At 30.1% G+C, this 22,777-nt stretch overlaps 3 protein-coding genes across 3 annotated transcripts; 1 reads left to right on the top strand and 2 right to left on the bottom strand.

Moving 5' to 3' along the window:
* The first annotated feature begins 2,528 nt into the window (after window positions 1–2,528).
* LOC123907234 (gibberellin 2-beta-dioxygenase 2-like) lies at window positions 2,529–6,328 on the top strand. Its single transcript, XM_045957416.1, has 3 exons — window positions 2,529–2,981; window positions 4,501–4,837; window positions 5,795–6,328. Exons 1-3 carry the CDS (start codon window positions 2,611–2,613, stop codon window positions 6,041–6,043), a joined length of 957 nt encoding a protein of 318 aa, XP_045813372.1. The 5' UTR covers window positions 2,529–2,610; the 3' UTR covers window positions 6,044–6,328.
* A 461-nt stretch (window positions 6,329–6,789) lies between these two features.
* Window positions 6,790–12,782, bottom strand: LOC123907232 (alkaline/neutral invertase A, mitochondrial). The gene is made up of 6 exons (XM_045957413.1): window positions 11,521–12,782; window positions 10,768–10,933; window positions 10,363–10,574; window positions 8,581–9,074; window positions 8,039–8,087; window positions 6,790–7,446 (listed from the first exon to the last, which is right to left on the bottom strand). Exons 1-6 carry the CDS (start codon window positions 12,241–12,243, stop codon window positions 7,120–7,122), a joined length of 1,971 nt encoding a protein of 656 aa, XP_045813369.1. The 5' UTR covers window positions 12,244–12,782; the 3' UTR covers window positions 6,790–7,119.
* Window positions 12,783–17,312: 4,530 nt separating this feature from the next.
* Window positions 17,313–20,098, bottom strand: LOC123907233 (transcription factor MYB108-like). Its single transcript, XM_045957414.1, has 3 exons — window positions 19,458–20,098; window positions 18,621–18,750; window positions 17,313–18,273 (listed from the first exon to the last, which is right to left on the bottom strand). The coding sequence occupies exons 1-3, from the start codon at window positions 19,627–19,629 to the stop codon at window positions 17,637–17,639; spliced, it is 939 nt and encodes a 312-aa protein (XP_045813370.1). The 5' UTR covers window positions 19,630–20,098; the 3' UTR covers window positions 17,313–17,636.
* Between the last annotated feature and the right edge of the window lie 2,679 nt (window positions 20,099–22,777).

The following is a 22,777-nucleotide window of genomic DNA, read 5'->3' as shown; positions in this document are numbered from 1 at the left end:
ATAAATGTAAGGATTGCATCTTGAAAGATATTGATGCTTTATGGATTTGGGCACAAATAGGGTAATGAAGAAAACGAAGTATAAACCAACAATTGAAGTATGTATGTATGTAGTACTAGCTAGCTATGTGTAACATTTAAATTTGAATATGGTATATATTGTGACCCATTAAAGATATGTAAGTACTTACTACTCAATGGCACTTGAATATGATAAGGACATGTGAGATTGTTATCTGGCAAATGGTATATATGGGTAACCATAAACATCAAGGTTTTGTCTCCAAATGTCCATTATTTTAGCACGGGAGAGCTCCATATTTAAAGCAAGTGTATATTTGTGGTAAGTTATAACATGGTGCTTTCTGCTTCATTATATTACAAATTTAATAATTTTATAAACATTAATGCATCAGATCATATCAAAACTCTACGGTTAAATCGTGTTTGAACAAGAGTAGTACTATGTATGATCTTTTGAGAAGTCTTTGTATTCGACTCTTGCCGGTGTTTTCACCAACGTTTACAATGACTAATCTTTGTCGAAAAATTTGTAGGCACATAAGGTGAGTTCTCTCATCTTAACTGAATTTTATCCACATGCATGAACTATGATTATCGAACTTCTGACAACATGCTTAAGGTGTCCAAAATCCTTACTATTTAAACTAATTCATTATTTGTGGTTTATTTACTCATTCTTAAAAAGAAAGATAAGAATTAAACAACTAATCAAATCTAATGCTATGTTTTTGAAGTCAAATTTAAAATTCATTAAATTAAATAAATAAAGAGTCTAGCGAGCATCCCTATAACATTCTTTAAGGATTTTATTTAAATAAATTATTTATTTAAAAAAATTTATATTTTCAAAAACTATTTATTCAAAAAGTTAAACATTTTAATTTTTAATACATTAAATTTATATATTTTCATAATTTTTTCATAAAAATATACTATTTAAAATTTTTAAAGAGTACTCCCGAGATGTTCATCATAGGTTTCCTTAAATAAAAAGTAAAAATATTTTTGCTTGCACGTGAAAGTTGGTAAGGAAAGGGGAGAGAAAGTGAAGTGATTAGTCAAAAGGACAGTAGTAAAGTTAACTAAAAAGGAAGATTTATGTCAAAGAAAGACATTATACAGATTAAGATAGTACTCCCTCCGTCCCAAAAAGAATGACCCAGTTGACCGAAACACACATGCCAATGCATAACTTTGACGACTAATATCTTTAATTGTATAATAGTAAAAATTATAAAAAATTGATATTTTGAAAATACTCATCGAGACGAATCTAACAACATCTTATATGTTAATATTTATTTTTATTTATTAGTAGAAAAATATGGTCAAAACAATATATATGAATAGTGCATATATTCAAAATGGGTCATTCTTTTTGGGACGGAGGGAGTATAAAATAGTACTAATTAAAGTGAAAAAGCTATAATCAGTCCACCTGACAGAGTGTAGAAAGTCAATGTCCTTAACTTAGAATTTTGCTAGTTGTACTTCCATTATAAAGCATACCAAATCCCCTAATCCCCATGAAATAAAATAGAAAAATAACTCTAAAAATTTAAAAAGAGTACATGTCTTAAATTTATAATCACTAGACATGTCTTAAATTTATTTAAAGAATTTTGAGTTTCAGTTCAGTTAGTAGTTTTGAAGAAGTTAACTATAAATAAATTATAAGTTTAAAGGTCTTTTATATATGTTTTATAATGAACATTATTCTCTAACCATAAATTTATTCTCATAATAAAAAATAAATAATTTGTTTTTAATATTGTGCACGAGAAAATTAATCTTTCACTATAAACAAATTATCTTTTATCATTTAATCAATATGTTTCATCATATTTCATTTAATTTAATAATAAAATTTATTAATTTAATATTGTAAACAAATGTTATTATATAAATATTATTATTCCCTCCATCGCGCACCATAATCAATTATTTATTTAATTATTTGATATATATAGATTAAAAATATATTAATAAAATAGAAAGAATATTACTTTTACTAAAAATACCTTATAAATATTGGTGTAATCGTTATTATAAATGAAAATGAAAAATATTGATTTAAAAGTTATGTACATAATATTAATTAGAAGATAAAATATGACAAAATTTATTTTTTTAATTTTTTGGTGAATAGCATTATTTCTTTTTTTTTTGTCAAGGCATTAATTTTTTTTTTTTTTTTTGAAGGACATTATTTCTTTTTCTATTGCATTGGAAATTGAAAGTTTCATTTATTTTGTAAATAGATCAATTATTGTGGTAATAGGTGTATTTACATTTATAAATTATTCTAATCCCCATCCACTCCTATTCTTGCTGCATTATATATAAATATACCCCATTGGTAATAATCCATTCCACTCACTTCTCTTCCCTTGTTCATATCCTTCACATACTCTTCCTAAAAAAAATTCTCTCTTTCTTTCTAGTTCTCTTTCCTCACATCTATTTATATAGTACCAACTTAGCTAACACAAAAAAAAAAAAAAAAAAAAAATACACATTTATATCTAACTCTCAAAGTTCTATAATCTATACTATAACTTAGAAGAAAAAGAAAAAATAAATAAATATGGTGCTAGCATCACCAAAACCAATTAGGAATGAAACAATTTTACCAAGTGATGTTATTCCTATAGTGGACCTTAAAGGTGAAAGGTGTGAAGTAATAAAACAAATTGTGAAAGCAAGTGAAGAGTATGGTTTTTTTAAGGTGATAAACCATGGTATTAGTGATGAAACTATTGATAAAATGGAAGAAGCAGGATTTAATTTCTTTGCAAAACCAATGAGTCAAAAGAAACAAGCTTCACCTGCTTATGGTTGTAAGAACATAGGATTTAATGGTGACATTGGTGAGGTTGAGTATCTTCTTCTCAATGCTAATACTTCTTCTATTGCTCAAATATCCAAAACTATTTCCAATGATGATCCTAACTTCAGGTATGTCATGAGAACTATATAATATAAGTAGTTTTCTCCTTATATGCAAGAACTTTTTTTAAAAAGTTGTGTCTTTATTTTTATAAGCAAAATAAAATTTGTTTGTCTTTTTTTTTTTTATAAGACTTCATTTGAACTACATTAGTTTTTTAAGTTAAAAGTGAGATAATAAATGTAGACCCTCAATTATTTCTTCTTCTTCTTCTTCTTAAGTTTTTTGTTTTATTTTAGACTTAAAGTTTAATTATATGGTTAATGTTGACTTCATAATAATTTTTTTAACAAACTTAATATTGTATATAACAAATTATTCAACTTTACTACTAATATGTGTGAATTTATTAAAAGAGCCTTGTATACAGAAACAGATGTATTAATTATATATGGCTTTTCTATGATATTGGAGGGTGGCCATAGTAATATAAGACTATAGTCTATATAAGGGAGAGTTAGGTAGTGGCAAGATCATGCACACATTTATCTTTATATACACCATATTTTTATTTCATTATAAATCATATGCTATAGTAGTTTCTTAATTGAGTAGCATATAGATAAATACTCATTTCCCTTCTAAATATTCAGAAAATTTAATCAAATAAAAGTTGATGTATCTGATTCAACTTTATTGTCCGAAAATACATCAATTTTTATTGACTCAATTTTTTTTTAATATTTAAGACGATCGGAATATATTATTCATGTGACTATCTTATCTTATAGTTGATTGAATAGTTTTAACTTTTTGTTCTGAAACTACTACACCTGCTTATGAGTTGTATTTTCTCTGACCAGCAAAGAAACAGAACGGATATGCTTCAAAGTTTCAACATCTCCCCTATATAAATGACCACAATATTTCTTTTTTGTTATGGACCATCCTATTTTTTCTTTATCATATAGTAGTTGTATATATATTTATTTTTGTAAAGAATTTTTAGCAATAAGAACTTGCATTCTCTAGTACCACCGCAATAAAAACATTGCAAAGGTATGAACTATACAAGTCGAGTTTGTAAGACTGAGTTAGAAGCGTAAAAAAATGTTCGTAAGCATGATATATTGAGTAAAGGTGAAAAAAGAAATTACTATAAGAAAAAGGAAATGCAGCAGTGAGTAGTCAAGGCAAGAGGCAGATAGAGTACTAGTGTCACTGACAAAGCTTGAGTTCAGTTACTTCTCTATCTTAGTCACCACCAACCAGCTTAGGAAAATCAATATAATCAACAAATTAATTTATTGCCTCTAGCTAGGGATAAATATACCGTGAATTCTTCAGTACATATTTTATTTAGATATATATCAGTATACTATTAAAGTGAATAATTCTGATAGATTCGTAAATTGTGTTTATGAGTTATTGAACCTATCAGAATGATCCACCTCAACAGTGTACCGATACACTGAGCGTTCATCTAAATATAATAGTAACAACTAACATGTTTCCTTATTTGAGTACTGTTATTTGTAATGTTTTAGTAGCTATGTTAATATGAATATGATGATGATGATACTATAGGTATAGAGTGAGTTCATATACAGAAGCAGTGAAAGAGGTGGCATGTGAGATACTAGAGTTAATGGCAGAGGGTTTGGGGGTCCCTGATACAAAGGTATTCAGCAGTTTAATAAAGGATATTGAAAGTGACTCAGTTCTTAGGCTAAATCACTACCCACCTAAGGACAAGTCACATTCCAACAATGTTGGCTTTGGGGAGCATTCTGACCCTCAGATTTTGACCATTCTTAGATCTAATGACGTTTCTGGTCTTCAAATCTCTCTTCAACATGGTCTCTGGATTCCTGTTAACCCTGACCCCTCTGCTCTCTGTGTTAATGTAGGTGATGTCCTTGAGGTATGTTCCTATTCATACACCCAACTCTCTTTTTTTCATATCTTATTTATGTTTTCTTTTACATAATATCGACTATCGTATGTAACACTGTATATTTTTACTTATATTATTCTTTTCCCTTTACGTTCATTTCAAAATATTGAAACGCTGTGTGATATTGTATATGTTTATCTTTATTTATCTCTTACTTTTTACCATCTACAATTTAAACGATTTCAATCAATAATTTGTTTTTAATTTCTTTCTATATTTTATGTCATTTTAACCCCACACACTTTTTCTTGATGCATTTTGTTTATACCATAATAAAAGAGAGGGTCTCACACTCAATAGGGGCCTGTTCTATGTATCTATATATCAACACACTTGCATGAAAAAGGGGAAATTTTTTCAACTTGATAGGAATTGAAGTGAAATGACATGCATTATTGAATTAATGTCTATTGTTTTGAAATTTTAGTATTATTATCAATTCTCTGTTCATAATCACACTAATGTGCTATATAGCTAGTTATAAAAACTAGCTAGGGATATGTATTTTTAAGGGACACATCAATCGATTAAGCGTATTAATTCAATGGAGTCATTTATTTCTTTTGAGAAATGAAAAGATTCTAATCGAATAAATTTAAGGAAAAAAATGAATTGTAGAGGTAAAAGTTCAAAATTCCAACTTCAAGTTAGAATGTATTATCGATTATCGAAAAGAAAAAGGTTAGAACAAATTATAGAAACAAAACCAATTTTACACCTCCAAAATCAATTTTAAATCTTCTAAAAATGAAACAAAACTTCCAATAAATAACTTTTCCTGATTTCATTTTTATACAATTGAGATCAATCTATTGACATTTTACATAAAGATCATGAATGTGAACAAATAAGGGCTTCATGACATGTAAATATAAAATGGAAGGTGATTGATTTTTTCTGTGGGTGTATTGTGATGACACACAGGTTATGACAAATGGAAGATTTGTAAGCGTGAGACATAGGGCAATGACAAACTCATACAAAACTAGAATGTCAATGGCATATTTTGGGGCTCCACCTCTAAATGCTTCCATTGTTGCTCCACCAGTTTTGGTTACACCTCACAGGCCCTCTCTCTTCAGAACATTTACTTGGGCCGATTACAAAAAAGCTACTTACTCTCTAAGACTTGGTGACACTAGAATTCAACTTTTTAGAGCAAACATGTCATGAGCATTGCTAAAGTTGAGATTGTAGCAATACTAAAATTAATGTGTAATGTAAAGGACAGGTTGTTGTTGCTTGTTCCCTTTTTTTTTTTTTTTTTTTTAATATTTATTTAAATTTTTTTTGGTTTTCTTTTTGGACCTTGGAAAGGTTATGTGCTTTTGTTTGCCTAAATTTGTTCAGAAGTTAACTTGAGATGGCAAAGAAAGCTACTGTTCATGTATGTAAGACTGAGTACTAATAGATGGTTGCCAGTTCTGTTCTCTTCATTCATCAATCACAATCTCTCTCTGATCTATCTTGTCTTTCCATTTTTTTATCTTATTAATGTTGCAAATTTATTTACTAGATAATGTTATAGCTTATATGCTTGTTACAACACTTTCTGATTAGAGATGAGATAAGAGAATTTGAATACATGAATTGATAATAATAATAATAATAATAATAATAATAATAATAATAATAATAATAATAATAATAATAATAATAATAATAATAAGCATAGCTTAGAGATAATAAGTGTGTGTTTCGTATCACGGTGAATATGTCAGAATTACGGTAATCCATCGTGATTTTCCAAAAGCTACGTTCTATAATTTCTGTAAAATCACGGTGAGTCATCGTGGCTCTGACATACCCACCGTAATACCAAGCACAGGCTAAGGCTAAGTAATGAATATAGTACTTCTACCAACAAAGTAATGAATATAGAAATATGCAATTTCTAACTGAAATAAATATGCAAGTTCTTTTATTCAAAAAAGAAAAACAATGTGATTATTATTGGTGTAGTCAGATACACAGTGAAGCCACATGGCACATGCAGTTACAGTGAAAAAAAACCATTGAGGGAATAACAATCTACGTGGAATGAGTTACCCCCACATATTTAATGATGTTACAGAACTATTTATTATGCAGATAAAATTCTGAAAAGTGAAGTCCATCATCGTACTATGATGAGGTGTGTGTGAGTGAGCCACCTTCAAAGTTCAAAACCATAAACAACTCTACTCCACCATGCAGAGTTACAACTGTATTACCAGTCAGATACTGTAGAAGAAGAAGACATGTCATTATTAAACAAGAATCTTTGATCTTGCTGCAAAACGTGAACACTTCCTTCTACCAGTTTTGTTAAGCATGCAGACACAATTGTGAAGAATTTCAAAATCCTCTTCCCAAAACAACAAAGATGCTTTCTCTGGATTCTTTAGAAGCATCTTTGAAGTAAGGAAACCAGCTATAGTCCATGTCTGCATCAACCTCGATTGCTTCCCAATAAACTTCCCATTTCTAGTATCATAATATTCTGGCCATCTATCCTCACAAAGCCTTTTTTCTGCTAAATTAACTGCTTTCTGTGCTAAATCTGACCTACCCATCTTGATGCATGCTAGAGTGAACTGTAATTTAAAGACATCATGTCAGCTCATTAAGACAAAAGGCTTCATTCTTCCATAATCATAAAAGCTTCAATAGACCAAAATCAGGAAGTAATTACTTCTTGGATTTTGACATAACAAGCACAATTGAAAAAGACAGAATGAAAAAAACAACTAATATAGGCTTCTTCCAAGTTTGAATTTCCTTAATCAGTATAGAAGACAAATAAAAAGAAAGCCACATAATTTTTTTTCCCAATAATAACGGCAATAAAAAAAAAGGTATTGCATTCGCCTCCCTAGAATAGCAGATACGCTGATACGCCCCTTCTATTTTTAAATGAATACTCAATACCCGTTGCCGTTATTTGTTGGAAACACTGCACAGGTCTCCCCTCAATTTTGTTTAAATGACACATCCTCCCCTCCCCTAGTTTTAATAATAGAGGAGAATCTGTAGGTGAGGAGCGGTCAATATCTTTTAGACTTACAAAATACATGGGGTCTATGTGTCAATTAAACATATCTCGAGGGAGGTAAGTGCAATAATAATAATAATAATTACGAATCATCATCTTAAGGACGATATTTTCCAAAAAAATATCAAACTCACCTGCCAGATAAGTGTCGGCCAAGATCCGCCATTGTGATATGACCAAGGGCTGCAAGAAGTTAGACAAAGTTATTATTGTAATTTCCAACAGGATGCAAGAGAGAACATAACAAACAAATACATTGAGTATGAATAATGCAACGGCCAAAACCATTTTGATAAAAAAAAAATGTATGGCAAGTTATTGCATAATTGATTGTATGACTGTTAATTTCATGGTACACATGCATGAAACAGTTGGGAATGTTTGCAACAGAAGGTTGTGGTTGTAGCATTACTCTTCCGAAAATAAAATGTAAAAAAGAACAAGAAACTATTATTGTAATTTCCAACATGAGGCAGGAGAGCATATAAAAATATATTGCCAAAACATTTTGATTAAAAAAAAAACTCTGGCAAGTTGTTGGATCATTGACTCTATGACTGTTTATTTCAATGGTACACATGCATGAATAGTTGTGAATGTTTGCATCAGAAAGATTGTAGTGGTAGCATTACTCTTTGGAAAATAAAACAATGTCAAAAAGAACAAGAAATTTTACGTGTTCTTGGGGTCACAACCAGTGATTATACGCCACTCCTCGCCCTCCAATGCTGGATAGCATATCTTGAGAGGCATTTGACCAATGATATCATCCCATTTGGCCTCTATTAAATTCAAAATGCCCTCATTCTGTCTTTTTGACCCTAAAGAAGAGACAATGGCCCAAAGGTTTCCAAGTGTGAAAAACCTAAAGTCCATGTGAGCAGGTTGCAGATTTCCGATGAAATATCCACCTTCCTCAGATATCCAGTCCACGAGCCATGAAGGAATTTGCTCTGGATAGATGTTAAATTTGTTGACAGCATCAGTAGAATACTCTTCCGTTTTGTAGCGATATATTTCATTAATCTTTTTCATGTTAACCCAATAGTACTCTCTCATGTGAAAGGAGAGTGCACTCAAACGATTACTGACGGCAGCCACCAGACTACTAGTTGTATCATTCACTATCAGCATCTCACGAGAACAGCGTAAAGCTGAGTAAAATAATGCCTGTGTTTATTCAAACACAAACTTATAAGAAAAATAATTATATATTCTGAAATGCAAGAAAAGGGAAAGAAATGGGTAGAATCCAATCAATGATGAAAAAATGTTAACCCATTTTAGGATGCCACTAGCTTTAGTTATTATGCTACATCTCTTCCAAACAGTATTACATTTAGTTTTTTATAATTCTTTTCCAATTCTTTTCCAGTCTGTTACAATTAGGTAATGGCCATTAAAAAATTTATGTTTATTGTTTCAGCAGTAACTTGTTTTCAGGGGTCTATAAATAAACTAGAGTAGCTCTATGCGGGTAATCTAGATATGAGACATATTCACATGAACTCTTCACATTGTGAAAAGAAGATTAGAGAGATTGAGAGGTCAAAAGAAATTGTGAGGAAAGAGAGTGGAAAAGGCTTGGTGATTCTTGTAACTGTTTATCAAAAGGGGTATTACAATGGACCGAGGGAAAACTCTATGGCAATTGCTTGATTCTTGTGCTCTGTCTCCAGAGTAGGTCTCTAAGACTGAACCACATTAAATTCTTGGTGTTCAAAAAAAACTTCTAGCTTGGGATGTACAATATAATGAAAGTAAAAATTATGCAAGTATAGCTTAACCACCTAGAAAAACCCACAACTCAAGGATTAACCACTTGGCAACAAGAGACAAAGAACCAAGCTTAACCACTAATATTATAAGGCAGAAGCTAAAACTTACGGAAGAAACTTTTATCCATTTCTCGCGTTCAATTTGTTTATCTGTGTTTTTTATTCAATTGGATGAGGATTTACCACGCTCTTTGTTTGTTCAAGATTGATTCATATTGAGATTTGGCGAACGAACAAGGAAAAAATTATAATCCCAACAGAACCATAACAGAGGAAAATCAAGGGGGGAATTAAATGTAGCAATCAATTGGAGTACAAGCCGAACAGATTTGAAATGACAAAGAATGCAAACCGAGATCGATTTAAATATTTGTATTAGAAAAATAAATAAATAAATAAATTGAAAGCAAAAATAAAAAATTGACACTTTTTTCTCCCTCAATAAAATCGAAAAAGAAGGAAAGAACGAATGCAGCAGAAATGTTGCCCATTGCTCTGATATCATGTTAGAAAACATGGCTCATGCCTCATAGGAAAGAGGAAGAGAGAATTGTGAGAAAACCGAATTTAGTGTTTGATTAAAATCAGTAAAAGGATAATTACAAGTAATTACATCAAGCCTATATTTAATGATATAAATATTTCCAAATAGAAACAGTGATAGCGAGCAACAGGCTTACCTGGATCTCAAGAGGGTGACCGTGAATTCCCATCCTTCTATCAATCATGCAGGAACCATCAGTGACTAGTAGAGAAGGAAACATGTCAAATCCATCAGTTAGACACAACTTAAGGATCAGTCTTATGCCTGTCTGGACATCCACTCTCTCTTGCAATGAATAGTCACCCGTTAACTTCCCATATGCTCTCAACAATATAATCCACCACAATCCTGATGACAACAATTTTCCACATAAGATTTAAAATTTTGGCCTCAAGCTGGATATTAGAAATGAGAAGCGAGGTGAAGAAAATTTTGAAAAGAAAAATGATAATAAAACTCTCCCCGCAAAAGAATATGACATATTAATGACAGTACAATAACTTTTCATGTTATAGAACCATGTCTTAGAATAAATAAATACCTGAATCAACAGGGGCAACACGGCCTATAGCTGATTCACCAAAATCAGGATCTGAAACATCCTCAAATGCTTCATTGCTTCCATCAAGAGGGATAGTTCTAACTTTGAAGCTCGCTGGCATCAACCCTTGCCCTGGGCTGTAACAGTCAACAGTCTTCTCCCAACTCTGGCAAATATAAGCAAATATTAAATGAGAAACAAGCGTACTAAGTCTCATAATAGCTTCACCAGCATCATTAGTGAAACTGAGTAAATGAGCTATTAATCACGATTCACAACTGACCTTCCTTAGGTTCTATGAAATAATGATAAACATTCATTGGTAGAGAACATTTTTACATTTATATATTTCAAGTTTTCAACAATGACATATATAGTAAGACAATTCAAAATGAGAAAAGCAACAGAGGTAATCAGACGCATCATGCCTTATTTTTCTTTCATACACAAAAGAAACAATCCATCCCTAAAATCCATTGATCCATTGAACTGTCTAATTATTAGATAAGCAACATCATCTATTATTTATTATGTCGTAACAAAGCTAAATTGCCGCATCTACACAGATAATACGATATGTAAATTAACAGCACTGACAGAATTGAATCTCTCTAACAGTTCTAAATTTGCAAAAAGGCCATTTAATTTCAAAAGTTCGAGTAAGATTTTACACATACTTCAGGAGAAACTATTTTGTAGAAGAATAGTAGATAGTAACAAGCTAAATGAGTTGTTGAAGACAATAATATATACCTGCAATTGCAATGTGTGAAGTAGAAAATTCTTGACAATTTCCCCTTCACCATTGAGCAGAAAGGCAAGCGCAGATGGAACAAAATCACGGATAAAGACTTGATCATAATTCAGAGGTTGTTTATCAGCAGGATCATTAGCAGCAACAGTCCCAACTGGATTCCCACAGTAAGTAACAACAGCCGTTCGAAGCAACTTCCAAGCTTCCTTTTCAATCTCAGAAAGCTCCCTCTCATCTTTATTCTCACTCAAATCATTCAATTTAATATCTAAATTTACTTTCGATCCATCAACTTCCTCCAATTTACTTTGATCATCAGTATCAATTCTATCAAACACCAAAGGCTTTGGATTCAAACTGCTTTGAATAAAAATATTCTCAAAGCTTTTGTCATTAACATTAGAATCAACCGATGTAGACTGGTTTCTAAAATCCGAAGCTACATTCGGTATCAATGATACAACCCTCGGCCTAACCCTACCAATATTAACACAAAAAATATTGCTAAAATTCCTAGATTGAACCCCATTCGAATCGGGAACACTAAAATCTCGCCGATTCAAACTAGTCACATGTATATAACCTACAATCTTAGTATTACATCTATAATATCTATAGCTTGATCTGGACAATACACTCATCATTCTTGAATCACTAAACTTATTAATTGGAGAAAACCCAGAAATCAATGGGGTTTTAGTTAGGATTCTACCAGTAGTCATGTGTATATGTATGATCAAATATCAATAGCCCAAAAAATCAAACAAATTGGGAATATTAAAAATCAAGACTTTTATAATAATAGTAATAATAGATCTTGAAAGAGATTAGTCTAAGCTGTAAGTTGGTGGGTGTTCAAAAAAAATAAAAGTTGGTGGGTAAAGATTATTTGAATGGAAATTTACAATGAATGGTTAGTTATACTTACAGGTTTAAGAGCTGATTGTGATTATGATGATTAATTAGAATGAAATGGGTTTGAATTTAGAGATTGGAAGGTGTTTGATGAAATGCGTAAATGAACAGTGAAGATGAAAATGTGATTTTATAAGCTATGAGTTGAGAATTGAGATGAAAAGGGAAAGTTCTTATGAGCAACTTCAAACATGAAGAAAGGTATAATTACTTTACTGTCCCTATCATTTGCAAGTTGTTTTGTTTTTGGGTTATTGTTGATTTTACAATTATAGCCTTTGGTAGGTTTGTTTGTTAATTTGAATCGTACACTACACTTGTATGTTGTTGATGTTTATTATTGTTCACTGAATCAAGTCAATAACAGAATAACTATAAATTATGTGAACAGAGAAAAATAAAATAAATATCTGACAAAACAAAAACAAGATAAAGATTTAAAACTCGTATAGTTCTGATTTTGGGGCACATGTCCATGTTATAATTAGTGTTTATAATATTTGCTCAGAAAAAAATAAAAATAATATTAGAGTCATTGTCTAAAATTTACTTATGTAACCTATTATCTTACTATTACCATATAAAGAATTTGTTTCGATCAGACTTCAAGTTTATATCTATGAAGGATTGTCCGTTTTGAGACTAATCCGTTACAGTTTTGTCATTTGTAGAAAAAATATCTCGATGATTTGAAAGGTGTGGATGTTGTATATAAACTAGTATCTTTAGCCTTGATTACCAAGCAATGTGAGACTATTTTGATGTATCAAGGACGGAATCTAAATTTAATTTTTTGAAATTGTAAAAAAAAAATATAATTTTTGAAGAAAACAACAAAACAATTACTTGAAGCAATCAAGTTTGGATACGTTGCGTCTCTCTTCCGTAGCAGGGACAAAATGGGAAAACCGAACAAGTGATAACGTGTTAAGGATAACCATATTCGGGAAGAACCAAGGGTAAAACCGTCTAATCATGTCGCTGTAGATATTTGAATGGATCAGAGTAGAGACCAACCAAGTTGTGGTCCCCTATGGGACTTTAGAAAAGCACACAATTTTCCAATAATCTAGCGAAAAAGCAATAGAAAACAAGATCCAACGGTGGACGCCGCATAATTGTCTACGTGTTCTTTTCTTATTGGTTTCTTAACATATCGCGATATTTTGGTTCTCCTTTTCCACGTGCTGCAACAAGGCTCTGTACAGAAACGCGTGGCTTGTCATTTTTGTTTTGGACAAAAATAGATTTTTGCGCACGTTGAAGTTACCAAATTCCATTGATATTTTCTCTTCCACCTCCCATGAATCTTTTATACCCTCAATATTCTAATTTTGTCCTTGCAGAAACATTCGGTTCGCAGAAATCGAAATTTTTCTAGTGCAAATTCAAAGTAAATTTCGGTTTTTAAAAACCGAAATTTATTTTCAAGGCAAAAAAAAAACTTCGGTTTCTACGAACCGAAGTTTTTTTAAGGGCAAAATTAGAAATTCAAGGGGGATAAAAGATTCATGGGGTGGGGAGAGAAAATATCAATTCCATTTCCATACGTAAGCAAGCTCGAACTTCGATTGAAGGTTCGGTCTCTATGGGCTTTCTTATCTATGGGCTCTTTGTTAAGGCCCATTTCATTGGCCTGCACGAGTCCAAACATAGTAGTGAACTATTTCACCCCCACTCCCCAAAATTTCTATAAATACACTCGGTTCAATTTATTGGCCTAGATTTATTAAAGCTATAAAGACTAGTCATTCAAATTATTTTGTCATTATTATTATAGATAGGGTGTAAATGGGTACACACAACCGACACCGACATGCTTGTTTTCTTCTCTCAACAAAATTAAAATTTTGCAATGGTACGTTTAACGTCACGACTACCCGAATTAGATTATACTTATGGTAAAAAAAAAAAAATTTAAATAGTGTTGTCGAAGTACTCTTTAAACATCTTAAATAGTAATGTTTTGTCAAATATTTATGGAACTGAAGTTAACGTATTGAAAATTAGATTTACTTTTTTTAATAAACTAGTTGAAATATTTGAGTTTGTCACTATATTAATGTAGAAAATTTATTTAAAATTAAATATTTAAAAATTTGTTATAATTAATATTATTAAAACATAAGTGGAATTATTGTGTTAATTATTTCTTGTAAACTTATTTATTCAATTTTTTATGTTTCAGTGACAAATAATTGTCTCGTGTATAAAAAATTAGAAATTTTATTACGAATATTTAGGGTAATTTAGTAAGTTTGATACTAATTAACTAATTTATTACTGGAGTATATTATTATTAACGTTTTTTTTTGGCGGAATATTATTATTAATGGTTAGTAGTAAACTTTGTAGTAATATTGTTTACGTTTCGTTTATCAAAAAAACATCTTCATCTTTTTTTTTTATGAAAAATATTGTTTATGTTTCATTTTTTATAGAGTATTGTTTTATATCTTTCTATAATTTTTTTATTGACTAAAATTTTTATAATATTTTTTATTGTTTTCCCCTATTTTATTGTATAGATTGTTATGTTTTGTTTCTATCTATAATCTGTTTTTTTCCTATTTTTAAGCATAACATCTTTCTATATTTTTTTATATTTTTTTTAGTGAAATTACAATGAAGGATATAAAACTTACAGCATGATTAAAAGTATTAAGGATAAATTAGTAACTTTTGTGGTAATCAATTTTAATATATTAGTAATAGATAATTCTTTTTAAATGGAATGCTCAAAGAGTGCTAACTGTGAACTCGTTAGCAAGACACAAAAAATAATATAATAACATGTACTTATTTTTTTTCAATTTCTTTTTTTGTGGAGAACAACTCTATATCTGTCTCTAGTTATAGAAAGTAGAAACCTTTACAAAATTACCATTTGTGCTAAGATATACACAGTCAACTAAATGCAAAACGTGTTTTTAGTTTAAGTGGAAGGCCGATGCAAGCATGCATTTTTTCAGTTACGGGTTGGAAAGATATTCTCATCATATTTTGAAGCAATAATAAGTAGAAATTGAAAAGAAAATCATCATTTTAAAAATTTTGCGCATGCACCTTCAACTTGTGGGTACGAGGATTAGGCCCTTTGAAAAAAACCTTTAACTTGCAACCATGTTTCATCACAAAGCTTCACGCAATGAATTATCAATGAAAATGATATTACCTTAATTGACACATGATAATGGAGTTGCAAATGGTACAAAAGAGAAAAGGTCGAGGTATCAAGTAGAGATTATGACAATGAAGCTTACATGTACAATGTTATTTTTGTTAAATACTATAGTATATTTTTTATTGTAACCAGATACATAGAAAAATAAAATAAATGAGGACACTATGACATGCCTCCAAGACAAACATGAAGAAAATAAAATAAAACAGAATAGAAAATGGGCAAAATATTAAAAAAGTAGAAGAGATAATTGAGTTGTAGTAATTAATCTTATACGATCACGTGGTCAAATTTAATTATTTTATCACACTTACAAAATTTGAGTTTTTAATTTTATTCTTTTAATTATTTCAAAAATAATTAAAAATTATGTGAGTGTGACTATACGTGACCATGAAAGTCTTGCTCTAGTAGGTAATGGTATATCTTGTATCCATCCCATTTTAATCATCACGAGGTTCCAGTTATTTTCATAGATTATATTTATATATAACGCAACATTCTCTATTATAAACACCATTTTTATATGAATTTTTTAGTGCTAATATTTTTTAAGAGAATGTCAACATATGTATAAGGTTATATGTTAATGAAGTAAATGTATAAACCATTAAAACTTATATATGTATTTTAAATTTTCAAACATTAACTTTCATACATTATTAAATCTAAATCAATTTTTATATTAAGATATTTTAATAAGTGCCCTTAAGATATACGTTAATATTATCCTATTTTTTATAAGTCTCACGTGAGCACATGCGCACTCCCATTCACACTCACACACAAAACATAACTTTTTTTTGAAAAAGACTTTAGTTTTATTAAATGAAACTAAAAAGAATTTTGTTTCTGAATATGGCAAGTATATATGGAGTGTAATACATAATATTATATTTTTTTAAAATGAAACTAAAAAGCATATGAAGTGCTCTCAACAGGTTTTTGTTAGTGCTCTCAACAGGTTTTTGTTGTTGTTGAAAGGACTCTCATCAGATTCTTATCATCTTTACATGAACTTTGAAAATAAAAAGAAATAAAGTAAAACTATATACAACTAGCGGCCAGACAAGTCTTGTGGGTCGGTGAGTTTATTAATAAAAGATTTTTATTGCTAAAAAAAAGACATGCCTTATATTATGATGAGTTTGTTAATAAAAAGTTTTTATTACTCTAAACAAAAAAAGTCAGGGGTATTATTATTATGAAAAATTCACATCAAAAAAATTTGTATCATCTTTATATATATATAGTATATAGGTATAGATATATAAATTAATAAACTAATAACTTCCGACGTCAAGCATGACTTAATCCCATCTAAAGTTTGAGCTTTTGATAGTTTTGTCCCTAATGGCCAACTTACCAATAATAAAATACCACGTCTTAAAAATTACCATAAATTGTCACCTTTTTCTTTAATAATCTAGAAACACCTTGGAAGAGAAGGGTTTGGTTCAGGCCCCGTGGACAAGGTTTCAACTTTCAATTGTGGGATTCTAATACAATAACAGTTTAAGTAGGGACTTGTTGAGTATGAAAAGACATCTTATGTAGAACCATTAATTATGCTCATCTTTAAATTATTACTATTTAATCATGTATGTACGAACATATTAATCTATAATGCACTCACTATAGCTGCCAATTAATTATTGATTATCAAAGAAGCAATAGAACTAAGATAAAAAATCAACCAAAGAATGAAATCATATAAAGAAAAGGTTAAATTACAATATTTCAACAACCACCTCTAAAATTTGAAAGAAAAAAAAAAGATATGCTAATTAAAAACTGAAAAATAAATTATCCACCAACTAATTTCTTCTCTTTAATTATGCTATAACAAATATAATCAACAATTGAAGATATATGTCAATACATCCTTTGTTTGTGCCCTAAATATGATTTTTTTTTTTATTTTTAATTTGATGTTTCTACTTTCAACAATCTGTTTTTATATTTTTATTTTTCATTATAAAAGATTATTCTCCTACTCCCATCAAATAATCGTTTTTACATGGTGTTATTCATGAGTTGTTGTTGTAAAAACAACATGTTTTCAGAATTCCAAAAAATGTCGGATGAGTCCCCATTTTGCATCCACGGCGTGTTTGGTTCCATGGATTGGAAATCGAATTCTGGATAGAACAATCCTGACGATTGATGAAAGGGTTGATAATAATCTAAATTAGGATTAGGGTTATCGTTATTACCAAAACTTGCATAATAATTATGATTATTATCACCCAAATCTGATATTGTTGAAACCTTATTCTCAAATGAATCCGATGATGCGGTTGTGTTGCTTCTCTCTAGGGTATAACTTTGTGTCATGTGTGGTTGTGAACTCACAAATTCATTGTTTGTAATTGTTGGAGTTGAACCCATTATTTTGGCGCTGTGATTAATATTGTTGGTGTAGTTGTATATGGCATTGGTGGCGACAGTTGTTGTGGTGGTAGTGGCGACGGCTGCTGCTTGAATTCGTTCGACTAGCCTTGGCATCCAAAGGTAGCGCATGGTGTCCTTGAATTGCTTGCTATTGACATCACATTTGAGTTGTTTCGCAAGTTTTTGTACACGAGTTCTCCAATAATTCTTTATTTCGTTGTCCGTTCTTCCGGGTAAATATTGGGCTATTTTCGACCATCTGATCCAATCAATCATTAAACAAGTTTGTTAAAATTTTAAAAATAATCTAAAATCAATAAAATGATACACAAGTTTAATGAGAAAAAAGAATTGGTATATTTTTTTATTTCTTCTGGGTATAAAATATTACCGATGCAGATCGAACATAAGACCTCACGCATAGTACTCAAATCCATCACTACTAGATTGATGCATGGGATAATGTTTAGCATATATTTTTAAATTTTGATTTAAATGAATTAAATTTACAATTATCTTATAAAATGAATGTGTTTTCAACTTATAAACACATTATTAGGTCATATATATCATCACCTATAAAACTCTTAACACATATATCATTACCTGTTACCCCAACGAGTATGGAGCTCGAGGATCAAAAGTTGTTCTTCGAGTGTGATGTTTCCACGTCTAATATCAGGTCGAAGATAGTTCAACCACCTTAATCTACAACTCTTTCCCGTTCGTTTGAGACCTAATATAACAAAAGAAGGTAAATTACTCAATTAATAAATCGATACAAATCTTTGACTAATTAAAATACCAAACTAATAAAGGTGAAAAAAAAAATCCCAATTTTATTTAATGGTTCATTTTGGCCAACTCTATATATTGTAGCACTTTAATTTTTAGAAACATTAATGGTATGATTTTTGGTGGACGTGTATCAATCCATTTTATTTTTTTCCTTTATTTGCAAGTGGGCGCGCAAAGCAATTTATAACCAACCAAATATTCAAAAAATTCATATGCCATCATCCCAATATAATTATTAATGTGCATTAACCAAATTATAAACCTAGCTAGACATACTACATCCACATGTATATCACATTTCATTATCATCTTATTTAGTCACAAATCTGATTTCCATTTCCACCCAAAAAAAAAAATTGTGTGGTGGTATATATAATCAAAAGAAATGACTGGCTTTGATGTCTTTATCTTTATTTTTTTCTTCTTGCACACTTGTGCTCTAAAGTGGTTGATCATATATATAAATATATTCATTTTAATTTGCTTTTTCAAAAAAACAAAAAAAGTAGAGAAGCGTGAACACATACAATCACATAGAGAGAAAGAAGCTTATTGCCACTATATATATTTTAGAAAGAGCAAATAAGCTTAAATCATAGTATCATATATCATATATATAGTAATAATGAATAAGTTAGTTATTACCAGCAGAGTTGGCTAGGGTATTCCAACGACCTTCACCATGAGTAGCAATGTAATTCATGAGGGTTAAGTCTTCATCCACGGTCCATGGCCCTCTTCTAAGGTCCATCTCATCCTCTTGATCACTACTACTCATCATAAGGTTGTTTTTGTTTCCTCTTCCCTTTACATCCATTGATAGATATGTTGATTAAATCCCTTATAGTTGGCCACTCTCAAAACAAAAATATATAGCTAGATTGAGAGAGAGAGAGAGAGAGAGAGAGAGAGAGAGAGAGAGAGAGAGAGAGAGAGAGAGAGAGAGAGATTATTATTATATTAGTACAAGAAAGGAAGGGTGAGGCTTTATATAAATAGTCCACATGGACGGAGTTTTGTTGTTTTGAAATGAAAATGGAAATTTTTAATGGATGAGATGAATGGATGGGATAGAATTGAAAGAGAGGAGGTGGAAAATTAATGATTTGATTAACTAAGTTATGGAGATTAATTAATTAATTGGAGTTTGTAAGTATGACTCTTTTGACTTTCTTTGCTTTGTTTGTGTGCGCTCTTACTTGCGTTTGCGTGCTCACTAGGTTTTACTATCGTTTACTGTTTCTTTTCTTGGACGTGCTACCTCCTCAAAACTCACGTTTTTATTGTCTTTCCATACACCTTCACATTTTTTATAGTACTAGTAAGTCATTTACAATTGGTTTTTTACTTTTTGATTATTATAATTAGAAAAATGTTAAGATATTAGTTAAGCATATTAAAAAATTAATTTTATTTTAAAATTTGTGCATTTAATATCTTAAAAGTGTAAAAATATTATAGGAAAATGTTAAACAAGACACTAATTAAGCATAACAATATAGTAAAAAAAAAAGTTCAATTTTTTTGCACAACTTAACATATGCTCCATTCGTAACACTATATAAGCAAAAATAACTTTTCTAAGTTTATATATACTATTTTTTTATGCGTGTATTTTTATCATATTATAATATTATTTTATGTAGTTATAGTACATTTATTAGGTAATGAACCTAATAGTTATTTTCGGCCTCCGTATAGTAAGTTTCTGAATTCATCCCTAGACTCAGAGTGCGTATATGTCAAACGTGGATACCCCGAACAACGATAATTAATCTGTTTTCGAAAAAGATTACTACTACCGTTTACATATACTAGAAAATAAATGTATGTAGGCAATGTTACTGTTCACTATGCCTCGAAGGTGACTATACTAATCTTCCACATTGCATGCGCAACACACTGCGGATTAGATCTCTAATTTCAACAATTGTGTCTTCATCCTAAGACAGGATGTTTACATATTCCTCATATAGGACGGCTACAATAAATTATATATCCAATTATGATCTTGAGAGTTGATGAAGTTTTGAATTTTTACAAGTGGATAATTTATTTTAAAGAAGAGAATAAAATATTTTACTAATTTGAAAATCATGTTATTGATGTTTTAATGAATTTGATCTATACAAATTGACACTATAAAATAATTATACACATACATTTGATAACATTTAACAATATAAATAATGTTTGTTTAAATATTTTAAGAAAGAACATATTTATAACATCCTTTAAATAATCAGATCTATATGGATGCGCTATATAAAACTTTTGAGATTAAAATCGCTAGTTGGTATTAGCAAAAAAAATAAAATCGCTGGTTGGTTTTATTGGTAATTGGTGTTGGACTTGGTAGGGAGAATTACGTACCGTTAGATCTCCGTAACTGTAATTTAAATGGAGCTAGGATTACTTGATGTCAGAATCGACCCTCAAACCAGATTAGGAGGTCCAGTGAACCGGATATTGGTGGTGAAAACAAAAAAATGGGTATTTCTCAAGAGCTTTTAAAATATTTATCAACTTTGTTTCATTATTATATATTTATTTAATATAAAAGTAAAGAATTATTTAGTTTAGCAATATAGTATTCATTCGGCCTAAAATATAAGCAAAAGTAAATCAAAGAAAATTAATGTATTTAGTTAAAAATTTGGATCAAATACATTTACTTTTATTGACCAATTTTTTCTTATATTTTGGGACGGAGAGAGTCCATATATATGGTTTTTTTTCCTGATGGATTCGACATTAATTAATTGAAGTATTATCCACTTGTCTAACCTAATACTAGCACTGGTTAAGGAAACCAAAAACAGAAAGTTTTGAAAAGAAAAAAACATTTTTTAAACTTTCGAGGAGTTGACTGCACAAACTCCAATACCAAATTACTATTTTTGCATCCTTAACTAGTGCCCCGGGGGCACTGTTTAGCATTTTCCTACTAATAATCCATTAGTGATGCTTGTAGTTGGTAATTACTGTTATATATATATATGTGCACAAAAAGATGCAACATTGCTTTGTTACATGACAATCACGTGGCATGTAAAAAAAACTAAAACTAATATGCTTGCCACTGTCTCCTAGAAGTTTAATTTGTTGCTTTGTGAATTCACATTTTTATATGTGTAGATTTGCTTTCTTCTTTTGGTGAGGATGTATGCAATATTGCTTTTGTCACTTGTTATGTGAACACATTAATTTAGTCTAATTATTTATCTTTTCTATCACTAGAATCATTCTGGCTGGGAAGCTAAATATAAAATTAACAAAGCTACTTTTTTCCAAAAATAAATAAATTAACTAAAGCTATCAGGACGGTGCAAATGTTACACTTACACTCCAATGAGTATCAAATCAGCCAAAATAAATTGGAGAATACTCCTTGTACCCAAAAATATATATTTTAAAAAAAAAAAGTTTGGAGAACACTTCAATTTATATCCACCTCAATTGTGAGAATCGCATAAATTGGAGAACCAGCTTTCTAATTCTATAATTACGGGTGCATTCATATTGCATATTATATCCACCTCTGTTTCATATGTTATTTTAGAAAATAAAAAATAATTTCCATAAAGACATTTTATGTCTAAATCATCGAACAAATGCCAATATTGTTACATCGAATAATTTCACATGAATTCAAATCTAAGATCTCATACTTGTGTTTGAATTTTTTGTGGTAATATTGTGACTTCATTTATAGATGAAAAAAGTGTGAGTGAGAGATAGGTAGTTCATCTAGTTGAACTAATTGAGCTAAAGGTAAAAAGAGTTGAAAGTTCGGAGTTCAAGTCCTGGTAATTGAAAATGTCGATATTGTTATACTCCGTCCGTTCCGAAACTTTAGTCTTTTTGGAGTTTTGTACGGAGATTAGGAAATGATAAGAAATGATAAGTAAAGTCATTTTTACCCCTACTTTATTAAGAAAGAGAAAATATATTTAATTAATGTT

Source organism: Trifolium pratense, linkage group LG2 (genome assembly GCF_020283565.1).
Source record: "Trifolium pratense cultivar HEN17-A07 linkage group LG2, ARS_RC_1.1, whole genome shotgun sequence".
NCBI lineage: Eukaryota > Viridiplantae > Streptophyta > Magnoliopsida > Fabales > Fabaceae > Trifolium > Trifolium pratense.
The sequence above is the reverse complement of the archived record's forward strand: the minus strand, read 5'-3'. Positions and strand labels throughout refer to the sequence as shown.